The 23,506-nt window shown below is 32.0% G+C and overlaps 1 protein-coding gene across 2 annotated transcripts; it reads right to left on the minus strand.

Moving 5' to 3' along the window:
- Nucleotides 1-809: 809 nt before the first annotated feature.
- LOC106126278 (glutamine synthetase 2 cytoplasmic) lies at nucleotides 810-23,280 on the minus strand. Of its 2 annotated transcripts, XM_013323819.1 has the most exons (9): nucleotides 23,167-23,280; nucleotides 9,811-9,862; nucleotides 7,634-7,831; nucleotides 4,918-5,100; nucleotides 4,065-4,226; nucleotides 3,631-3,844; nucleotides 3,085-3,342; nucleotides 2,386-2,525; nucleotides 810-2,048 (listed from the first exon to the last, which is right to left on the minus strand). In XM_013323819.1, the coding sequence occupies exons 2-9, from the start codon at nucleotides 9,839-9,841 to the stop codon at nucleotides 1,900-1,902; spliced, it is 1,335 nt and encodes a 444-aa protein (XP_013179273.1). In that variant the 5' UTR covers nucleotides 9,842-9,862; nucleotides 23,167-23,280; the 3' UTR covers nucleotides 810-1,899. The 2 variants fall into 2 exon arrangements, with proteins under 2 accessions (XP_013179273.1, XP_013179274.1); XM_013323820.1 differs by lacking the exon at nucleotides 4,918-5,100 and having other exon boundaries at nucleotides 23,167-23,278.
- Between the last annotated feature and the right edge of the window lie 226 nt (nucleotides 23,281-23,506).

Below are 23,506 nucleotides of genomic sequence, written 5' to 3' on the forward strand. Positions count from 1 at the left end.
TTCTTGCTTTGTTTTGGTGAATTCACTTTCGGGCGCCGATTCTGTATCTATTACAAATATATCTCGTTGAATCTTGTTTATCATTTATAAACAAACTTATTAAAATACAATGCCGTATAGCGATAGAGCGGCACTACGAGCACTTTCCTTCAAATATTTTATCTGCATGTATAAATTGAAAACAGCAGCACGGCAGCCAAAATGCGTTTTATTCGCTGTTAACACGTTTATATTAAAGCTATATACGTTATTTATATTAATAAATTCATCGAGCATTATTCGGGACTACATTTCGTTATTGACATTTCCCGCGTGAACTAAAAAGGCAAAGGTTTTGGCCTGTATGCCACGGCTTTAGCAGAATGTTTAATTTTTTTTTAATTCTGCCAAATTTTGTTTTAGAATAGATTTTTAAAATATTTTATGTGCATTTTTCCAATTCATAACGTTTTAAACAATTGGTTCCACACGAAGTTTCTACTTTGAAAGACATTTATAGAAAGTTCTTATAAATTTAATTACACTTTTGTACTTAACAATTCACAATATTTTCTATCAAAATATACAGCAATAGTAAATCTAGTAATATAGCGTCATGGCTGTCAACGTTAATGTTGTAGAATTAGAATTATTTTTTTTTAAATAATTCTTAAGTATTTATACCGAAAATTGTGATCATCAGCTCACTATACGTCCCCACTGATAGGTTTGGATCCTACCTTATGTTAGAGGTGAAACCTACCTAAGTGGAAATTGTGATATACCTTGATATAGACATAGACAAAAAGGGAATTAAATAAAAGATATTATTAATACAACAAAGTATTATTTATTAACTTTTCACGATACATGTTTCTTACACAATATGCTTTATGTATAACATGTTCATACAAGTGACAAAACATCATGTATAAATTTCAGACACATGCAAATTGTTATATTTTTTTTTTAAATAAACAAGAAAATTAACTCTAATTTGTGCTCAATAAAATTGTTATGGTCACATTGTATGTAAATATCTGCTAATATTATTTTAGTTTACATTATATAATGATATGTGATTATTTCTAGTACTCATAAACTATTTAAATATCAAAAGTAACAATTAAATTTTAAATATCACATAATATTCGTAAAAGTATTAATCTATAATAATTGATTTTTTTTATAATATCTCATGTGGTCCATTTAATATAATGCTAACGCGCAATTGTGCGACTATTTGGTGTTATTAATTTTCCTATTTTATGTTATTCAAATATTAATTAATAAAGATACAATTTTAATATGTTTTTTTTATTTTTATAATAAAATTTCTCTATAGACTATACAATAATTTTATAATGAATAAGAAAAATTATTGATGCCTATGCAAAAGTAAAATAATTCTCGATTATAATAAATTTTAGGAATTAAATATATGAATGGAATTGTGCAGCTAGGAGCCAACGTTCCAATACAAAAATTTCATTTGTATATTAATGATATCAAAACTACTATCAGAAACTAATTTTAATATAAGGCAATCGGATATTGAATAGAAAAAAATTTCTATCTATTCTAGCAATTTAATATTTCTTATAGCGGCACATCCGTATATATTATTATCCAGTAACAATTGTACATAAAGTTTCATATCACATTATTGCTGATTGTCAACTTTCCTTATTGTGGTATAAAATCGGAATGTGTTTTCAAAAGCCGATTACGAACTATAAAGCGAATATCACCACAGCCGCGTCAAAATCCCGATTTTAAAAAAAGTATTTCAAAAATAAAATTCTAAAAATGTATGTAAAATGTGTTGGGTATAGTTGTTTAATTGATCTGCGTATGGCACCACTAGCTGCGATGTGCGTGTGCGCAGTGTGTCGCGCGCCGGCACGCGGCACGTACGTGTTATTCGTTCAGTATGCAGGTACGCATCAGTGCATCAACAACTGCGTACGGATCGCAGTTGGAGGCGGGTCGCCGGTCCTCCAAATATCCCTTCTTCTCTTCAGCGACGGCTCGCGGTATTCTGATGCTGCTAGCACGGTTGGCAACACCTAATGAAATAAAAACAAATAAATAAATATTATTCGTATCATACTGGGCACCATATACGGTAAGCAAAAACATCAAATAGAACTTCCCTTATCATATATCATTCAGTTTTTTTTAGAAAATAATGGAAAGGGGAAGAAGACTACAATTTTCCTCCGGCATACACTCAAATCAGACCAAATTGACAACTATCTTCTGTGCAGTCATGGAATTTCACTGGTCATGTCACAAATTGTAACCCAGGGGCGTAGAGACCACGGACCTCCATTCTTCTCGCTCCTCTGCATCCATACATATATGCATTGTTGCTGATTATCTTATTATAAAATATCAACTTACCGGCGCTGAAATCATTAATACTGGCGGTTTCGTGAAGGCCTGTGAGACGACGCTCGTTGTCTTTGCCTCCACGCGGGTCATACACCTTGATGTGCTTCATGTGCACCTTTGACAGCTTGTCTATGGCCTTTTCAATCTCACTGAAATAATAGACATATTAATATAATTTAATAATAATCTCCTATACAAATAGACCTTTAAAATAATATATAAAAGATTGAAAATATTGACAATTTATACTTATTGCAATTATTTATAGTAAAAACTCTTTGAACAACGGTTGACCTAATTATGAAAAGATAGTCTCAAGTGAAGTATGGTATTTAAAAGTAGGCCGTAAGACAGTTTTAGATGCCTTTATCCTTAGTACACAGTTGACCTCAAAAGATGATGTATCAAGAACCTACTTTTTACCTCAACCTTATTTAAAACGAGGTTAAGCAAGATAAGTACATGTAATTACTGATATTTGCATTTATTTTACAATTTACTTTTTAATTGTACAACCATTTGCAATTTTAATAAAACTTCAGAGTTTATCAACATAAGATACATTAAAAAGTAGAATTTAGTTTTTTTTTGCATCACAACTTTTTTGGGACATTGTTTTTGTCATAAATATGTTTTTTACAGGTGTTTCTGATTAAATATCCTTATTTAGTCCATAACATAAGAAATAAAAAGTTAAAATTTACTTACATAATACCATTCTCTTCTCTCATTTTCTTAGTAGAGAAGTTGGTGTGAGCACCAGATCCATTCCAATCCTGCACAGGCTTGGGATCAAATGTAACAATCACACCATACTCCTCAGCCAGTCGGTGCAGGATGTAGCGCGCCATCCACAGATCATCACCTGCGGTCACACCAACAGATGGCCCAACTTGGAATTCCCACTGAGAAGGCATCACTTCAGCGTTAGTGCCACTTATTGGCACACCAGCATACAAGCAGCACCTGAAAATGATTAATTGAATTTTTAGTTAGGTAAATTGTGAGCTATTAAAGTAAATTAACATGGGCTCCTTTTAATACTAAGGGAGAACCTAGACGGGCCTGTCAGTATTTGGTACCTAAACTGGACAAAATTTGTAGCAACATATTGTTAAATTAGCCTATAAAAGTTTTTACTATGATATTTATTTTTGTATTTGCCTATTAGTTGATGATCTTTTACACTATTACATTATAAAGTAAACTAAATATATGCATTCTGTTAAAAATATAAATATAAGACAGACTTACTTATAGTGGGCTTCAACTAAATCCCTTGCGAAGACTTTGTTGGCACCAACACCGCAGTAGTAAGGACCCTGCGGTGGTGGGAAACCGCCCGGGGGCCATCCAAAAGGCCTAAGGTCTGAATCTAACAGGATATACTCCTGTTCAATACCAAACCAAGGCTCATCATCTTTGCACTTTTCATAAGCTTCCTGGCATTTCACACGATGATTGCTCTCTGTAAATTCATGAATAATAAACGATAGTATGCATTGCTGTACTACAAAAGGGAATTAGAACAAAGAGTATGTTAAATAGTCATTTTATGAACAATTGTATAAATTTTACAAAGGGTTTCTACTGTACAATGGCACAGTAACCACTACAATCTGAAATAAGTAATCTGAGATAGCTTTATAAAGGATATATTTTAGCATTGTATATATGTTTAGACTTACCTGTTGGCTCCATGTTGTACTTGTATGTGTCGCACATGACAAGCAGGTGGTTTCCACGACGGAAAGGATCCCGATAGAGGGCACGGGGTACCAGATAAGTGTCTGAATTGTGGCCATCAGCCTGACCGGTTGAACTGCCATCGAAGTTCCACACTGGCAGATCTGTGGATATTCAAATAGCTTCATCTTCATCTCTTACATTGTAAAATCTATCGTTATACGACTCAATGCAACTTTTCATCTTTCTCCTTCTTTTTTATTTTATTTGCCCCATAGTTTTTCGATGATTTTGCTAAAGTTAATGTCAAAATTATAGCCAGCACAATACCTACTTTTTGCATTATAAAAATTTTGTTTTGTTATTTGACAATGCCATATAGCGGGGCGGGAAAAAGGAAGTTGTGCTCGTAGATTATAAAACCTGACAAAGAACAAGTTTTTTACGATAAAACATTTTTTTTCGATATTCCGATAATTTTTTTGTACAAAACATTACACTTTTTTCTTTTATATCGTTTTCTATGACCATGTAGGTTTAATATAGAACCGCGATTGCAGCGCCCCTCTCAATGGTTCAGATATCCTTGTTTGATTATAACACGCGATTGATGCGCTCTATTTCTAGCTCTAGTCTACTTTTTTAGTTCTCACATAGGCTATTTTTTATTGAATATTTACTTACAACTATTAATTGTTCTATTACGAAGTATATCTTAAAATGAAGTAAAGAATCTAACTACATTCATAAAACTATTAAATATGGAACTATGAAACTACTTATTGTCGGAACAAAAATATCGCAACGTATCGTAATCTACACTTCTATGATTGCTGGGAGCATTATTAGCGAAACCTTTGAAGTTCTCATCAAAACTGTCCCTGTTCAGTTTCTGTTCGCAAAGTATGGATGCGTCGGGGCCATCCCGAGGGAAGTAGTGAGGGGACGAGTATTGGTCCACGTAGGACCACTTCAAGTCTCCGATTACTGTTAGTTCATACTTTGAGTACATATTTTCGAGGATCCTTGTTAGATTGTCTACAAATTGAGAAAAAAATATTTTAAATAACTCAAAAAAATATAAAACTAATATTATAATTTTTTTTGAATCCTGATTTAAAATTTAGAATCGTACTTCATAGATCCTAAAACATGTATTGCGTATTAAAAATACTCTTGTTAAGAATTCTGAGACGAATGACATTATTTCCCAAGAGCAGTATGAGAGGTATTTTATATTTTTAGAGCCACTTGCGCAACCTGTGAAGAGCCGTCAGTTTATTACGCGTGTTACAAATCTCCGTTAACCAACCCTGTTTTAATAAACGTAGGCGGCAGATGTACCACATTCTACAAGATTGAGGAAAAAGCAGTTCTTTATCAAGCAACTCATGCCACTTATTTTTTATCTTAAAAGGCATTAGCCGCATGCATTTAATCTCTATTAGAAATTAAATCAGCTGCGACCAAAACTAAATTGATAAGAAATGCCAGGGTTGTCACAAGGATAAAAACTCCATACATAAATAAAGTATCTGGAATAATCCGTAAGTCGCAACGTCATTGGGAGACACTTGCTGTTTTTTAACCCTTATTGTGGCAAGATTTCTTTTTTGAAGAAAAGCAAAAAAACGCAAAAGCAAAAATAAGTTTAATAAAACTAAGTTAAAAATTATTTTATAGTGATCGTATATTTCTATAGAGTTGTATGTATGTATGGTATACTATACAAAATGAACATAAAGGTTTAATAAATACAAAAGTCAAACAATTTTACCCAGCTGTGGATAATATTGGCGTAACTCGACATATAATAAGTTTATAATTAACAGTATTTTTAATTAAATTCCAAAAATGTACACATGCATGACAACCCTGACAAGGCACGTGAAAGTTTTATACGTAAGTGCGCCATAGTTTTAAAAACACGTGGATTTCGTGATCGTACCTGCATTCTTAATTCCCTTATGATGAAAGTCGAACTATTAAGGTACCGACTACACAATGCCGCTTTTAATTCGTCATCAATTATTTAACCAAATCGTACAGACAGTTAAAAACAAAGGAAACATTTCTACGCATTAATGTTCTTAATTCAATTGTTAATTATGATTTACTTTAAATGTACAAACGGGCGTTAGTGTTTTGGCCGATCGGCCCAACGGGAAATACCCGTACAAAGTCTAATAAAGATATTGATTGAAATCATGGAAAGAATTCGTTTTGAACATTAATAAAAGTTGTCGTGTATTCCAAATGGAGTGACACTTGTAAATACAAACATTATTGCTATCTCTGTTATTTCCGAAGTGGATGAGAGCGTTAGCTATATTGTTATACGTATGATACGATGGAGACTTACCGTTACATTTTTTAATTTGTTAACACGTATTTATGTTTCTTGTAGATGAATTAATGAAATTGGCATTGCGCCGTCATTTTAGTGCGATAAATTAAAAGTGTGAATTTGAAATTGCTTCACCTAACCTTTGTTTATTTACGTTGCTCGTCAAATATTAATAAACATGTTTATTACCGGACGTTATATTTGCGATGTAATTAAAAATGGCGCAGTCGGAGGGTCCGCGCATGTGACGCAAATGTTTATTAAATGGAGGTAATATTGAAAACTTTCCATGATTTGTACCAACCCAAATTTTGTACGAACCCAAGTAACTGGAAAACGGATCGTAAAACTCAAATTGTCTCTGATAGTACGTTGCGTATTTAATAGACGTAATAGCTAAACGACGCCTTCATTGTACGTTTTCACTTTATGAATATTTCATAGAAAAGATACGTACACCGATAAAGTTTTTCATAGCAATTGTACATTTTCAGTTACATCAAACAAAAAGTAATGTGGAACGAAAAGTGAACTGTTCAAACACTTATACAGGATGTTGTAATTTGTTCTTTTAGTAACCTGATTTATGTTGTCATATGTTTTAATGACTACTTAAATTTAAAAGTTATTACGCACGAAACTTTTCTTAAAGTATTTATTGTTCATCAATTATATAGCGATTCGCATTAGCATATTTGTAAAAGACATTACTGGGCCTACATACAATAATTTGAAGCTAATTAGTAACGCTTCATTTAATATTAGCATTTAAATAGGCTTAGAGACTAATTTTAAATATTATTGTTTTCGACTACAAAAGAGCAAATTATCGTCAAAAAATCTTTATAATGCTAATTACGTTACGCCTAAATAACTATACTTTAACCTTAGTCATTAGACTTAAATGTCTGTTTTGAATTTTGAAGTTTAAAAAATACAAAAATCAGTATAATCTGCAGCAACATATCACTTCTGCAGAAATAGCCCGCTCGACCAGTGCAATACTACGACTACATAGAGGACAAAGGCTTCAAATTATTAAACCTTTCGCACCATTGTTAAAAGGCAAAGATTAGTTGCACTCGACGCACTTGTTTAACAGGGGAAATATCTTTTCTGTACATCCCTATCTACGTAATCAACATATCTGCAACCTTTAAACCTTTTGCATATGCTGGGTACTCGTTTGCCATGTACTATTATTATAAAAAAATCTGTACTCACCTTTGGGTCGTTTTGGGATGAAGCTTAGGGTGCGATCTTTGCATCGCAAGTGCTCCCCTGTGCCGTCTATCCAGATGTAAGTTGCAAGCACCTTGTCCCCGGGAAGAGGGAGGTCATTGTACCTGCCCAGCAGGGACTTTGACAGGACCGCATTCGGAGAGTTGGTGAGCACAGGGCCCGAGAGGATTTTCGGATTATCTGGAAAAAATACATTAATTATAGGATCATTCATTAATGATAGGCATTTCTTTTTGTGTTGTTTCGTTACGTGGTTCTATATTAATGGTTTAAGGATGATTTTAGAGATTTCCTGATTACTTGTTTAAAGAATTAAGCCAAAATATTTAGTTTTATAAGACCTTGTGCGCCGAACCCACGTGAATGATATAAGGCCAGGAAGATGACTGCCTAGTTTTTTAAGTAGTTCGTTAGTTGGGATTTGTTTTACTACAACTATTCCAAAGGTGGCCCTTAGTGGCCATTACACCACCCTGGGTTCGCAATTATTTAAGTAGACTAATATTAATATTGTAGACTGTATTGACTCATGAGCCGAACCGTGATAAAAACAGATGTACAATATTTTATTTACAATCCGGTGCGGAGTGATATCGTAATTGCTCTTGCGTACAGAAATACCAATGCAGTTGGGAACAATGGCCGTGAGTTGGCGCGCTCGTCAAATGTCAAAAGTGGAAATGATCGGATACTATGCCGCGAGTCAATGAAATATGAATGACATTTATTGTGCGAGTATAATAGACAGATTGTGAATTTATAGCATTGTTTGCAACAAATAGTTTAATATAATAGATGCATAAAATATTTAGGTATAAATTACGAAGGTTTTGAACCCTTTTACTGTAATTGTGTGACATTTTTTGATGACGATTTTGTTAGTTTTCCAATTTTAATAAAAGATTTACTTTGATCAAAAATGTGTGATAAGTCGTAGGTGGAATAAGCTATCATATTCTAGATACGTGATTAAGTACAGCTATTGTTAGTGAAGCTACAGTTCTAGCTTAGTAAACATCTATTGTCATGTTTTCAGTGCTATGAAATTTGATCTTGACAATGCATGGGAAACATGTCCGACTTCAACCGAAATGTCTATTTTGATATTCCATAGCAAACGTTAAATGTTACTAATAATTATAAACGAGAATGTTTGGATGGATGTTTGTTAGAAATTATCTAGAGAACGACTGCATGGATCACGCTGAAATTTGGCATAGATGTAGCCTGGAAGAACACATAGTCTACTAATTATTATTTTTTTAATTACACACGATCGGAGTTACGGGCGATCGCTAGTATTTTTTATATACAATATAACTATTTATAATTATAAACCATTAAATTTAGTACAAATATACGTTAGCAAGTACGAAGAGATTGTAACTAGTCGGCCTTGCAATTGACCCAAAGTTTACGTGCTATATTGAAATTCGAATTACTACCACCAATGAGCAATCATTAAATTATAATTAAAAATTATATTATTAAAGTAGTCCTATCATTAAATTATAATGAAAAATATATCATTACCGTTGAATCATTAGCGGTACTAAATTGCTTGTATTTATATATGACTGTAGATTTCAATTATTTAACAAGTAAGGACAACGCTTCACCATGGTTCATGTTTCGTTTGCTTGAGCGTTATATCGTTTAAATTAATTATATTAATATTATAGTTTCAGCTGTGTGGACTTAAATTAAAATATATATTAGCAAACCTTTAAATCCAACAGAACGTTTTCCTTTCATTGAAAGTGTTATTTACTAAAATAGTATGTGATAAACTCCATAAACAATACTGACATATTCATAAAAACATATTGTTATTTATCTCACACCGTGAATCAAGTTTAAAACAAACAAAAAATTTCGATAGGCATCGAAAATAAATCACAACGAAATATCGCGGCAATATATATTTAATGTTGAAATGTCAATGACATATTGACAGTTTATTTTTTATTTCAACAATTTACAAAGGCTTTATTGCGTAAGTCCAAAAGTTAAAATTATAAATGTAATCATTTTTATTTACTTTAAAGTGATAACACACGGCTCTCAGATCCATGATTTTTTAAGGTTTTTCAACCTAGGTTAGATAAATGTTTATAAGATTTACTGAATTACAAATTACTACATTAATACCAACTTACCTTCAATTTTTCCGTGGCCCGCGTCAGACATTATTGCGACTATAGTTAGGTCCTGCAACAAAGATAAAATTGCAAAATTAGTATATATAAAATAACTTACTTTTTGTCCAAAAAAAAATTACATAATAAAATAATGTAAGAGGTACAAAACATAAGTCTTTAAGTTATAATATTCAACGCTTAAAACAATCAAACTAACCAATATAATAGTATAATAATATAATAAACAGAACTGAAAGTTTATATTGCAGCAAAATGCGCTCGCATTGCAACAACAGCGAAAGTGAGTAATAATTGATCAAAACAGCGAATCGTCTATAAAAACATTGATACTCTATTCACAGAGTATATACTCAGACAGTATGGAAGATCAATTGATTTTATTATACAGTTCTTGTGTTCTCTTGTGCAACCTAGTTGGGTTGCCGGTAAAGTCCCGCCAATCGACTATTATCGTAACCAATATTCAAGCACAAGCCAGGTTACAAGAAATATTAGTAAACAAACTCATTTACTAATAATTTTAGCATGAAACTTCATTTGTTTTAACTGATCATTTATTTAATTTTGTCTTTACGTGTATGTAAAACCAGGCGTTAACCGTCGGACATAATATTTCCGAAAGCTGGTAGCCTCAAGCAAACCGGACTTCGATAAATGTTTCGAGGACGACGCGTTTTTATGCATCAAATTAATGAACAAAACAGAGAAATATATTTTATACAAACTATGAATGAACTTCAAACTTACGACATTTTATATTTGTTTGTGTTATTTATTTTGCGTTTGTCGCGTGACTTTGAAATTATCGTATACAATAAGGAAAAAATCATGACAATGACCTAAAATTCCTTGTATGAAACGCATTGACCCTTTCAGATATCCACAAAACAGTACGACTACATGTGTGATTACATGGATTCTCTGTTCAAAGGAAATAAAAGTACATTTCTGTCAGAATGAGACAAGGCGAAGTAACTCAGTTCTTTTATGTCGTAAAGCTCTTTATAAGTCTACGAACTTTCAATCAATCATCATTACAGGTCATTTAGTTAGTAAGTACGTAGCTATTTCAAGACACTGGTTCAATACTGGACAATACTTATAATATTTTATTTAATAAATTTAAAAAACATATTCTGCCAGTAATTAACTATATACGTTTTCGCTACGGGAATAATTTTACATGCCAATAATTTTATTTTCGTAATTAATAATTAATTTAACTCCCAATAATATTATTCGATTTGTTTAATCAAGACAGGTAAATATTTCAAATATGTTTTAAATACTAGTTCTATGTATATTTATGTATCATCCTTGACATTTCGAAAAGAATCTATTGTAAAAATGTTTATAGCTATATGTGGGTCAGGTTAACAAACGAATACATACAAATTAATATCCTTATGTTTTTTATATATAAAAAAAAACTTTAGTAGTGTAGCCCACCCATCCATCAATCCACATCACATCTATCTAAACATTCGCATTTATAATATTAGTAAGTTAAATAAAAAGCAGCTCTTCAAGGCATAAATTTGAAAAATAAAAAAAATTAATAAATAGTATCCTATAGTAGTCCGTCTCCTGGCTATAAGCTACCTCCTCAGCAATTTTCAGCCATATCGGTAAGGCCGTTCTTGAGTTATAAATAGTGTAACTAACACGACTATCTTTTATATATATAGATTTCACTCCTTCCAATGGCATTAATAATCAAGGAAATATGTTTCCGATTACATGTGTATACCGGATAGTATTGTTTAGTGAGGCCCTCTCCCAGCTTAGTCTTGTCCAAATTTGTCATTCGATTGATATTCTTCCCTGGAACGTCGGAATATTTTTTTGTTAAAATGTATAGAATATCTGTCGCCCGCGTCTAAGTCCTAGCGGGATTAAAAAATAGATAGTAGCCGATTCCCAGATCTACTGAATATATAAAATTTCATAAAATTGATCAATCCGTCAATTCTTGCCGACAATGCTTAGTTACATTGTGAAAATTTGTGGAAGCTTTCAACTTTATTGCCTCATTCAATTCTCTTAGCATCGACACTATCCCCCCTACCCCCTACTTAAGAGTTTACTAACAAGCTTTTGCTCTCTAATTAACAAAGAAGCTTTACGTGAAACAAGTTGATGGTAGACATTTTCATTGTTTAAAATTCTTAATTACATTGTAAAAAACCCTTTGATGTCTAATTTTTTTTAATACTTTAACATTTTAGTTTTTGCCCACGACTTAATCTTCGCGAAATAAAAAAAAAAACAGAATGAATAATTGTATAATAGTATATGTTATTTGAGACTATGTTCTATAACTGTGTCAAATTTTAATTTAATTATTTTATTAACGTTTAGAATTATTGAGTAAATATGTAAATCAAACGTATCATACATCCTATGTGTTCCTATATCTATTTGTCCTTCCACACTGTTCTAACGTTGTCCACCTGTTCACCGTTCTGGAAATCTCCTAGTAACAAATATTCGTGTTTATATTATTAATAAGATTATTTAATAGTAAAACTTTTGATGTCTTTTTGTCTTATCTATTTAGTTTCTTATATGTTAGTAACAGGACAGACAAAATAACATGTTTTATTCGTTTATATTATCTTGTTAAATATACAAATCGACTCAGATAAACTGTTGTTGACTGATAACGGAATGCTTTCAGCAACAAAAAAGCGATGACAATTATCATGTTTATATAATAGATAATATTATTACATTTTTCTATTGTCGTTGCTATGGAAACTAATTGTAAAAAAACTTCACTAACTATTAAGGTATAAGTAATATAGTTCGACAAAAATATCTGACCCGATGTGAGAGGCGCAACTTTTGCAATTCTTTCTTTCGGACATTACGCAAAATATGCAAAAAATATTGCTTAAATTAAAATATGACAAGATAGGTAATTATAGTATGAGAAGAGTTATTTAAAAAAAAAATTATTAACAGGGTGGCGCTAATGAACTACTGTAACATACTAACTTGGTGACATATGTTTGTCGGTCTATACTTAATAGAATATTAATAAATTAAATGGTAAAACTTGATTCATAGTAACTGAAGATTATTCCCTCTTGGTAAATTGTAAAGCAAACCTTTTGTAACATAATAACGTTTACTTTTGATGTCTTTGAGTTACATTTTAACTTTCAAAGGAATCTAGTCAAAGCGTTTGCTCCTTTGAAAAAGGCTTTGATTACTGACGAAATTCGAACCGTGAGAAAATGGTTGAATGTACATTTTGCCTTTTCTTATTTCTACTTGAGAGAATTTCATTGAATTGCTAGACAGATTTTGTATCAACCCTAAGAAATAAATGCTTGAAGATTATATAATATTCATTTACATATTTATTATATCGTATCGATTAACGCGTTAAAGAAATATAATTCAGTTGTTTTTTTTAATAAATTCAATAAAACCATCGTAAATATTTTCAATTATGAAATTGCCTTTAAATATTTTTTTATCTAGCTTACAAATCGAATCTGAGACTAGCGCCATAAAGGCTGCGTATGCATTGCATTGCGTTTAAAGGTGACTAAGAGAGGTTTTAATAAATTAAAAAAAAAACTTCCTCGTATTTGTAATGAATAGATCGGCCACATTACAAACAGGAAGAGGCCTCGGAGCGGTCGCGTGTTCAGAATTTACTCGCGGTCTCTACTATACTACTTTGGGCGAAGTGCCAATCGATCTCAGCCATACATTGACCACGTTTCGTGTCAAGAGCAATTTCCACTAGCCTAATACGTTTCTGCAGACGTATACTGCAGTACTCAGCTGATGCCAGAAAACAAACGGATTGTATGTACACTTACGTAAAAAATTGTAACAAATTTTATGGATCTAAACGCTAAGAAGTCAAGGTCATCTATTAAAGTTACATTTCGACGCTTCAGTAGTACTCTGTCGTGGAAAGTGTGGCTATGTTTGGAATCTACATATGTTATAATAATAGTTCGACTAGTGTACGTTGATAAATTAATACGTTGAGATCGGGCCAAATTAACCGTGTATTCTTTTTATCGTTGTGTACAGATTATACAAACTTCTCAATATGAAATTACTAGATTTTTTTTTAATCATAAGGTGGCAAACGAGCGACCGGCCACCTAAAATCGCTGAAATAGCGAAGTGACCGTTGCCCATAGACGTACGCAATTACATATGCGTTGTCTACCGTAAATCGACAGAGGATAGGATGCACAGAAAGAAAATATTTTCCCTTCCCATGCATCCTCTCATCCGGAAAGTCCACTTCCACTTCGCATGCTTTCCTTGTAAGAAAGAGGGTGGGAAGGGAAAGATGACTAAATTGGGCATCCGGGACGCAATATATTATTAGAGCCCATTACTGCAGAAACTCACTGCCGTTGTCTTTGTGGTTAATAAATATATATTGTCATCCATTTCATTCCCTTTGATAAAACAGGGACTAAATTAATGCAAATGTCATGATGGTATTTTCAATATCAAACTTCGCTTTGGTGCGGTTTCGGTTTGCATTCGCGGTAGTGTGTTACGGATTTAATAGATTTAGAATCGGAATGCAAAGAGAAGTTATATACCGGAGGTATCTGTTTTATATCGTCTAAAATAAAAATAAATCAACGTTTGGCAAATCGAATAAAATTGAATATGACTAGTCTAAACTGAAATCAATTTGTTAAATATTAAATTTGACGTGAAGACGACAACTTTGAAATAATAAAGTTCTTCGCTAAAGATAAAAAACTCAAGTAAAAATAATTGTTCCTTTTAAAGAATACATTTTCGTATAAAAAAGATGTTAAGGTTTTAACTGATTAAAATATAAAGCAGTCTGATTACGTTCTATTTAGGTCATGAGGTTAATAGTACGAAGAAACTATAATTAACTTAGAACGCGATGAAAACAAAGCTATGATTAAGTCTTCAAATACAACAATAAGGAAAGAGACCTATTTTAAACGAATAAAAATTATATTGTTGTAAAAATACTGTGTCGTTTATAAAAATATCAATTGATTTCAATCTAGTAACGATTATACCGATTAAAAAAAAATCGTAGGCTATGTGTTCTGCCAGACTATGTTCTACATCTATACCAAATTTCACCGAGATCTGTTAAGCCATACTGGAGGTTCATTCAAACAAACATCCATCCATGCATTAAACATTTGCATTTGAATACTAGTAACATTATCTATCCATATATAGTATCGCTTTATCATTAAATTAAATCTTACTATTATTATAAATGCGAATGGATAGATGGATAGATGTTTGTTTGAAGGTATCTCCAAAACGGCTGAACGGATCTCGATGTAATTTGGCACAGATGAAAAACATAATCCGGAAGAACACATAGGCTATTTACTTAGTTTTATTAATTCCGCGCCGACGGTAACAAATCGGGAGTAACAGCGAATAATTGAAATAGTAATGTCAGCCGTTTCATTTATATGACGTTACTCTGTTTACAAGTTTTAGGAATTCATTTGGTATGGGATATAACTGCGTGTTATTTGTCATCAGATAAACGGACAACTTTATGTCAACAACAAACACGTATTGCGACAAAGTCCATTAAAACGCATTTATTATGAAAACACAGCTGAGAAGTATAATGGCCGGTTAACGTTACGTATGTTTTCATAACAATTTCAATTCAGTCATAAGTAGATTTTGAGACAAGTGCTAGTTAGTCAAAATGTTATGTGGGAATTTGCGATTAGTAACGTACACATATTTTAAAAGTAACACCTGATTGCCACGGCTATGTCTGATCAAGAATGAATGTTGATTTGAGTAATTTTAACATTTTCATTGTTTCGTTTTTTAAAGATAATTTTGTAATGTTTGTTTTTGTGTAAATAAAAAGTTTTTAATATAAATATTTCTGTATAATGTTAATATTTAACTACCTCTTCAAGACACTATCCCTGTCATTATCTATTAAAACAACAGAGGTAACAACATATTTTAAACGAAGATTTTGGTCTCAGTAACGGTATACGATACAATTTTTTTATTTTTAATAATGCTAAAAATGGCCAGTTTTAAATAGCGTCATTTTATGAATGTTAACGATAGTGAACAGTGAGTAAAACGTATCGTGTCGTTGACCTATATATAAAGTTAGTTCAAATTAATTTTGGAACAGCGCTTATATCGTATTTATTTTTATAACAAATCTTTGTCACCCTTTTACTACTCTATTTTGTTGTAGGTTTTTGACCTTCACATTTATTTATTATTATAAATTTGAGTCATAACTACGTTCTTTAAAAAAATGTCTTTCCCTTGTCAACATTTTCTTATAAAGAAACGAGAAAGGAGAGGAGGGGACCTGATAAGGAGAAATGTCCTTTTTTTGCGACCCCTTTGAAGTAAAATTTGTAAGTGTAATTGCATCGTTTGTTTGTATAATTTTATCAGAAATAAATGTTTAATATTAATAGTTTTATCTATGTAGGTTAAGCACATATAGATTACATCATGCAGAGTATGTATCTACATTACGAAAACAAAACCGTTAAATTGATAGGACTGTTTGGGGAGTATTTTATTTATACGTATTATTTCAAAAAGTTCATGTTACGAAATCGTAAACGATTAGAAAAATACGAAATATATCGTGTGAAACGTAAATTCTTTTCGGCCAGATACATGAGGCCTTAATTTTATAACACTAATTTTATACGTAAAATCTTTTATTAGCACTTATCCAAGTTAATTCATTAAAACGGCACACACACGTGAATCTACATACAAAAATATACAAACATTTTGGCAGCACTATTCTCTTTATTCAGAATTTTGAAGCATGATTAATACGCGAAGGATTTTTTTTGTGAATAGCCAACATTGCCAGATTGTACAGATATTTTTTTTAAAAACAAAATACAACAAAGGTCTATTGACTTTTGTACGGTAAATTCACAAAATATTTTATTTTTATTTTTTAAGTAAGTTTCAGTCGAATATTTTTTGTAATAACATTTGTGTACGTTTACCCTTAGATGTTTAAGCAATAAGTTTATCTAAGCGGTTTATCCGAATCGTGTTATCAATCTTGTTTAGGTCAAGAACGTTTTGTCGACATGTTGCGTAGTGAAGCAACTGAGTTGTTTGACCTTATTACTATTACTAAAACTACGCACTAAACTCTTTACACACATTTGTTATGTACTTTCTGCTCACCTACTTCTGTATCGAAACTTTCATAAAAACACCCTCTAAAAGAAGCAGAAATTATTTATTATAACGATAGCTCTAACTCTTTCTGTAAAGTCAAAACTTACAAGAAAACGCAAAATAAATGCGAATGTTTAGATGGACAGATGTATGTTCGTAAGGTATCCCCAGAACGGCCTAATTTGTCATAGAGGTAGGTCATAATCTGGAAGAACACATATGCTACTAATTAACTTTTTAATTCCGCGCGTGCTGAATCCTTTCCTTTCCTTATAATATTTATTTGTACAATAGAATATTCACATGTAACAGTGTTCAGCTAAACGTTGCATGGCATAACGTCATCTGATTAACAGTCAATTAACTACGACCAGTAAGGAACATTAAGTATGCAAATTGCATCACAAACCGTTTGTTTACAACAACAATGGCTTTAATACTGAGTACTCACTTGTTCTTGATATTATGTGTAGTTGATACTACTTTAAAGGTCATACAAGGTTAGCATTTTTGTTGACGACACATATGGAACCTTTTTATACTTCTTTTTACTTATAATTTTTTTTTTTATATTATCTATTTCTTTCTTTTTCTATTCAAAATCAGTTGTAAATATCAAACAAACAGTGCGTGCTAATCTTTAAAAAAATATTATTTTATAATATTTTAATTTTCTCTTTTAACTTTAGTGTTTCATTATCCAAAATTTATCTAAATCCCACCGCTCTTTTCCTTCCTCCTTACTTTACATTGTCTTTATTTTTAAATATGTAAAGTCACAGAAATAAGATCACGTCCCACTTAAAAACGTACTGTAAACTGCCACTATAAAAGCTTTAATTTACTAATATATGGCTATGGCAAGTTTTCAACCAAAGTATTGTGATCGTTAACTGGGTTGTTTCACTGAAATGGGCAGGAAATAAACGACCTCGAATGTATTTCAAAATCTGTGCTAATCTTGTTCTATTTATAAATTAAGACTATTTCTTTTGTATGCTTTTCTGACACAATACGAAGAAGACCGAAAAAGATTAATATTGCAGGGAGCATATCAAATATCTATTTTTACAAAACCTTTCGTAGTTCAAACAATGTAATAAGAAACGCTTGGAATAATATACATATGTATTATGTAAGTACCTATGTAATAAATCAATCTATTACTACGTATGCCGTAAGCGGCCAAACATTCCTAAAGACGCAGATGAGAAAACAGTAAATATAAACTTTACCCGAGTAAATTTCCGTAATTCCATGAATATAGTATCTAAAAACGACAAACAATACCATAATTTTTCCGCCCTTTTGTCTATAGATTTTTAGCGAAGTACTTAAGTACAACTCTTTCATATATCTCTAACCGTGGGTTTCTGAGACCAAAATTCTGTATAAAATAGCTATATGCTAACTATCCTTTGTCTATTATTGTCACTTTCAAGCTGTAAGTCTACCATATAAATAAATAAAATATAAATCTGTATAAATATGAATTTTTAGTCTCAGAAACTCACGGTAATAGCCGTCATATTTAAATTTACTTCGATCTTATTATATCAATCAAACAATACAGCATGAAAAATATAAAGACAAAAGTATCCGAAAGTTCAGTTATTTTTAATTGTAATTAATCTAGTGTAACAAATTTAGTGCAAATTGTCTCTTTGTAATTAATCCGATAATAATTTCTATAATTCAGAAACGGGTATTAGTTTATCCATTTGACTCTATTACCAATTTGCATTGAGAGAGCTTATAAATACATAAACATACGGTGAAGGAAAACATCGTGATGCAACCTGCACATATCTGAGAAGAAATTTAAAGATATGCGTGAAGTCAACCTACTCGCACTTGGCCAGCGTGGTTGATTAAGGCCTAGTCATCTAACTTAGGGTAGGCTCCGAGCCCCTCGGTGGGGACGTATAGTGAGCTGATGATGTGTGCTGTGAATGTTTAAATGGATGGATGTTTGTTAGAATGTATCTCCAGAACGGCTGCATGGATTTCGCTTAAATTTGGTATAGATGTAGAACATAGTCTAAAAGACCACGTAAGCTACTTATTAAGTTTATTTACTTACGAGCGGAGGGAGTCCTAGCTAGTTTATGCATAATTACTACTACTTTGCCTCAAGTCTTATAGAATATATCAATAAAAAGTTTGTATATGGACAGATAAGTAAATATGGTATATAATGGAAATACATATGTTATATTTCCATTGATTACAAATGTTGTTTGTAATAGAACATCGAGTATATAGTAATGGCTTATCATTACAGATTGAATAACAATTGTTTTCTGATAGCTCGTTAACAATAGGTATTAATGTATTAATCATTTTATTATTGTTTACGATAAACATAACTACGCATTTGTTGTTCTCTTAAAGTAATTTATATAATTATCTATTTGTCCACTTAGCATTATACTAACTTCCGCCCGCGACTCCCTCAGCGCGGAATTAAAAAAACCGTAATAAGTAACCTATGTATGAAGATACCTTCAAACGAACATCCATGCATTCAACTTAACTTTCGCATTTATAATATTATTAAGATAGTAAGAAGTAAAAAGAAAGCGAGATAAAAACTGGATAATTAAAAAAAATGTTAAAATAATTCCAAATACCATTTAAACTGTAACCTAAATCATTATAAACGTCTAAAAAAAATTAAAAAAACGTCCCAGACAATATATGTCATTGTATATGTCCTAAGTTTCAATTATAAAATCATTACCTATTAGTCGATTGTCACTACCGCACGCGATTAAATTAAAAGGCATTTTTAAAGTCAGAATTATAATACTACGTTCTTGTACTAAGTTTGAAACAAAGGGAAATCCACAATACGAATCACGCTGCCCTTATTCTATCTGTCATAGAAATATTTTTATTCACTACCGAGCCAGATATGTTCGTTGGGAAAATGTCTGGCGATCGTACGTTAGGTGCGTGACCCCGTGACTCATTGCCATTTTTATTTTCGCAGTGAACATTGCGTTCGGGCATTGCAACCGATTTTTTCCGCAGTAACGCACTATCGTAAAATAAGAAAAGTACGAAGTCTTTGACCTTTCCTTTGTTTGTTGCTAAACAAAGATACTAAAGAAACAAAGCTTTCCGTTTGATTATAATCAAATACATATAATAATATGTATATACAGCGTGTCCCAAAATTCAACGATAAAACTGTTATGGTGTATAGCAGTCTAATATATAAAAAAATAAAGGAGATTGTAAAGTGTAATAAACTAAATTAAGTTTACTAATCACCAATATTTTAGAATCACTAAATTATAAATAATTCACTCGAAAAAAATATATTATATAAAGCAGTCATAGTAAAATATAATAAAATAAAAAAGGTAATCTTTTTCAAGAATGATAAAACCGGTGAATTTGAACGCACTAGTTTAGATAAAAAATCGTTTTTTGGAAAATACTTTTTGCATTTGACAGTCAGTATTAGGGAGAAGGTATCGGAATATTTCTGGCAAAGTTTTTTATAACGTGGATTTTCACTGCCAAAACACTATCGTAACTTTCGTCTTTATATTTTGTCAAAAATGACACCTGGATGACTTGTTTTTCTATAATTATTTACAGAAGCTAAACACAAAGATATATCTACAGGTAGCGAGAAATCAATAATGAAAGAAAAGAAGAAACAACGTTTTTGAAATCAATTAAGTTGTATATTATTTGTGGTTATGTAACATTTATTTAAAAAACATTCTTTTTGTATTTTATGTAAATATCAAAGATCATTCGGTATAGGTTGTTAATGTTAAGTCGTACCCTCAATTTTACAAAAACGGGTACAACGTGACAATACACGAAACATATGCGTCACAGTTATCGACGAGCTGACAATAAGTTTCATTTATAATTTGTAAATAAAAACATTTATTGTTTTCCTCAGAATTACATAATAACATCAATAATATTATCTTCAATGTAATAAATGTTAGGTACTTTAAACATGTGTACAGATAGAAATTGTGTGTGCAATTTATATGCGTATACTGCATAATTCTTTTGTTTATTTGCTAAACGACCTCGTCAAAGGTATATAATTTAATTGAAAAACTAGACCCCTGCCAGGCGTCCCATAGACCCCAAGGTTATGGCGAGAAACAACGCTGAGAGTTAAGACGTGAAATAAAAAATATAACAGCAGGGGGGTTCCCCGGTGTAGTAATATTTTAAGGGGTGTCTTATAGAATAAAGTTTAGGAATATTTAGTCTAGACTATCGATCAATTGGACTAAGACTCTGAGTGAGTTTTTAATTACAACACAACAAGACTGTAACCCAGAGGTGTGGGCAGAGACCACGAACCTCCATTAAGCGTGAAAAAAAACTTTCGAAATCCATGTTTCGCCGTTCCGGGAAACGGAACGTGACTGGTTGCGTGCCTTTTAATTATAAAGAAAAATTGTGATAGTATTAGAGTAATGATTTATTAGTAATCTGTATTATATCTAAAAATAACTTTTATCGGTTTAAAATGTGGCACGTGGTTCGGGCAACTCTTTGTTGTATGGAACCCGGATTAAATTATCTTATCAATTTATTTAAATAATACGACCATAATGGGATTTACAATCTTTTGATAGCAAAATGTCATAATGCGGATGTTTTTAATTTGTGATGAATAAAGGTTTATTGATTTTATATTACTTGATGAATCATAAATACCATTTATAGACTAGCAGCTAGCTACGGTATCGGGATTCGATTTTACAGCCGACGTTAAAAATTACTTAATTAAATAATTAAATTACATTTGTTAACATATATTTGACATTTGCAAGAAATATGTCTTCCTTAATAAATATATATTGATTTGTGAGAATAAATATTACGTAGTTTTTATGGTACCAAGGTCACATAAAAATAAGCAATAAGGTTAGACAATCTAACTAAAATATAATTTTTAAATATATATAATTCTCTAATTCTCGTGTCACAATGTTAGTAACGGCACCCCTCCGAAACGACTTGACCGATTTTTATGAAATTTTAAATGCATATTCAGTAGGTCTGAAAATCGGCTACTATTTTTTAATCCCGCGCAAACGGAGTCGCGGGCGACACCTAGTATACATATTTTTCTAAATAGTTAAAAAAAACTTAGGCTATGTATAATGACTGCAATATGTTAATTTTTTAAAAACCGGTTCAATTAAAATTTTAGTATCGAATAACATTTTATTTTTTTGATAAGCGGGTAGTCGCTAAATGTTATAAAGATTTTTATATAATAAAAGTGATTGGCTGTATTGGTTTAAGTAAGTTCCACACAATTGTATTAGCAACATTATTATAAATAAGGTAAAATGTAGGCTAAATATTAATTAACTTTAATACGGTCGGGTACGATAACTTTACGTATAAATTACAGAGTTTTTCAGCGCTATTGTATCTTACTTCATTATTTTGTTCGGAATTCGAAGAGTCCAATTTTTTTCCGCTTATCCATTCTAACTATGTTATATGTAAATTAAATAAAATTAAAAATAAACAACGTAAAATTTGATACGTATAAAGTATTTTAAGGAAATATAAATACAGCAAATAAATCAATTAACGACATAACTTTTTACACAAAGTTGCGAGGGTATGTAACACAAACTTTGCTTTTACGTTCCTGTCAAAACTTTATTACAAATTCATTGTGAACAAACTTCAGCAAACTCAATTTTTTAATTAATCATTCAAGTTCTTGAAGTGTTCGTAATATACTTTTTAAAACGTTTATGAGTTTTCAAAAATAACCGCATGCATTTCAAAGTATGTTTCGAAATAAGTTTTACGAATGCCTCGTTCGATGACCGGAACTTGTGCTTAACAATACCGTCTCTAGTTTGATAGTAATTAAAATGTTTTGTACTATACAAAAAGAAATGAAAGTTCGCTAAGCAATGCAATACATAGCGAGCACATTTTGATGCACCGGCCACGGTAAGATTTGGCCGGTGTTGCAATTCGCAATGCAACGCTGATGGTGGGCTAGAGGCGATCGCACTGCACGTTCTAAGACGAGAAGTTTCCAACGTCGTAGTGCGTGCCAGAACACGCTCGCGCACTCCCTTGAGTCCCTATATCGACCGAGGCATAACTTAAAATAAGAGTATACAGTACCTTGTTTAGTCCTTGAAAGTCGCGCGCGATGCGTACGTAGTATTGCTAGGGGCAACGTTCAACAATCGGGACGACCAGCACGCGTGGCGCCGCGAAATTGACTGACACTTGCTCCGCGTGCGGACGTATTTATGCGCGCGCAGAACCCAACGATTGCGGTGAGGGGGCGGCGGGAGGAGATTTTGCTTCATTCACATCACTTACTGCGGAGTGCAGAGTCACCCTACATCCCACGGCCCATTATCCCGATTAACCTAAACAGTCAGGAGTCCCCTTCGCTGAACGCGTCGAGAGCTCTCCCGTTTGCGACATCACGAGGCCACCGCGGCGAGGGGTTACT

This window comes from Papilio xuthus, unplaced genomic scaffold (genome assembly GCF_000836235.2).
Source record: "Papilio xuthus unplaced genomic scaffold, Pxut_1.1 DF825017.1, whole genome shotgun sequence".
In the NCBI taxonomy this organism is placed as follows: Eukaryota; Metazoa; Arthropoda; class Insecta; order Lepidoptera; family Papilionidae; genus Papilio; species Papilio xuthus.

Coding starts and splice junctions, on each gene's coding strand:
- LOC106126278 (XM_013323819.1), bottom strand. CDS start 9,841: ATGTCTGACGCGGGCCACGGAAAAATTGAAG. Junction 5,101..7,633: donor CATCCCAAAACGACCCAAAG/GTGAGTACAGAT, acceptor CTCAATTTGTAG/ACAATCTAACAAGGATCCTC. Junction 4,227..4,917: donor TTTTGATGAGAACTTCAAAG/GTTTCGCTAATA, acceptor GAATATCCACAG/ATCTGCCAGTGTGGAACTTC.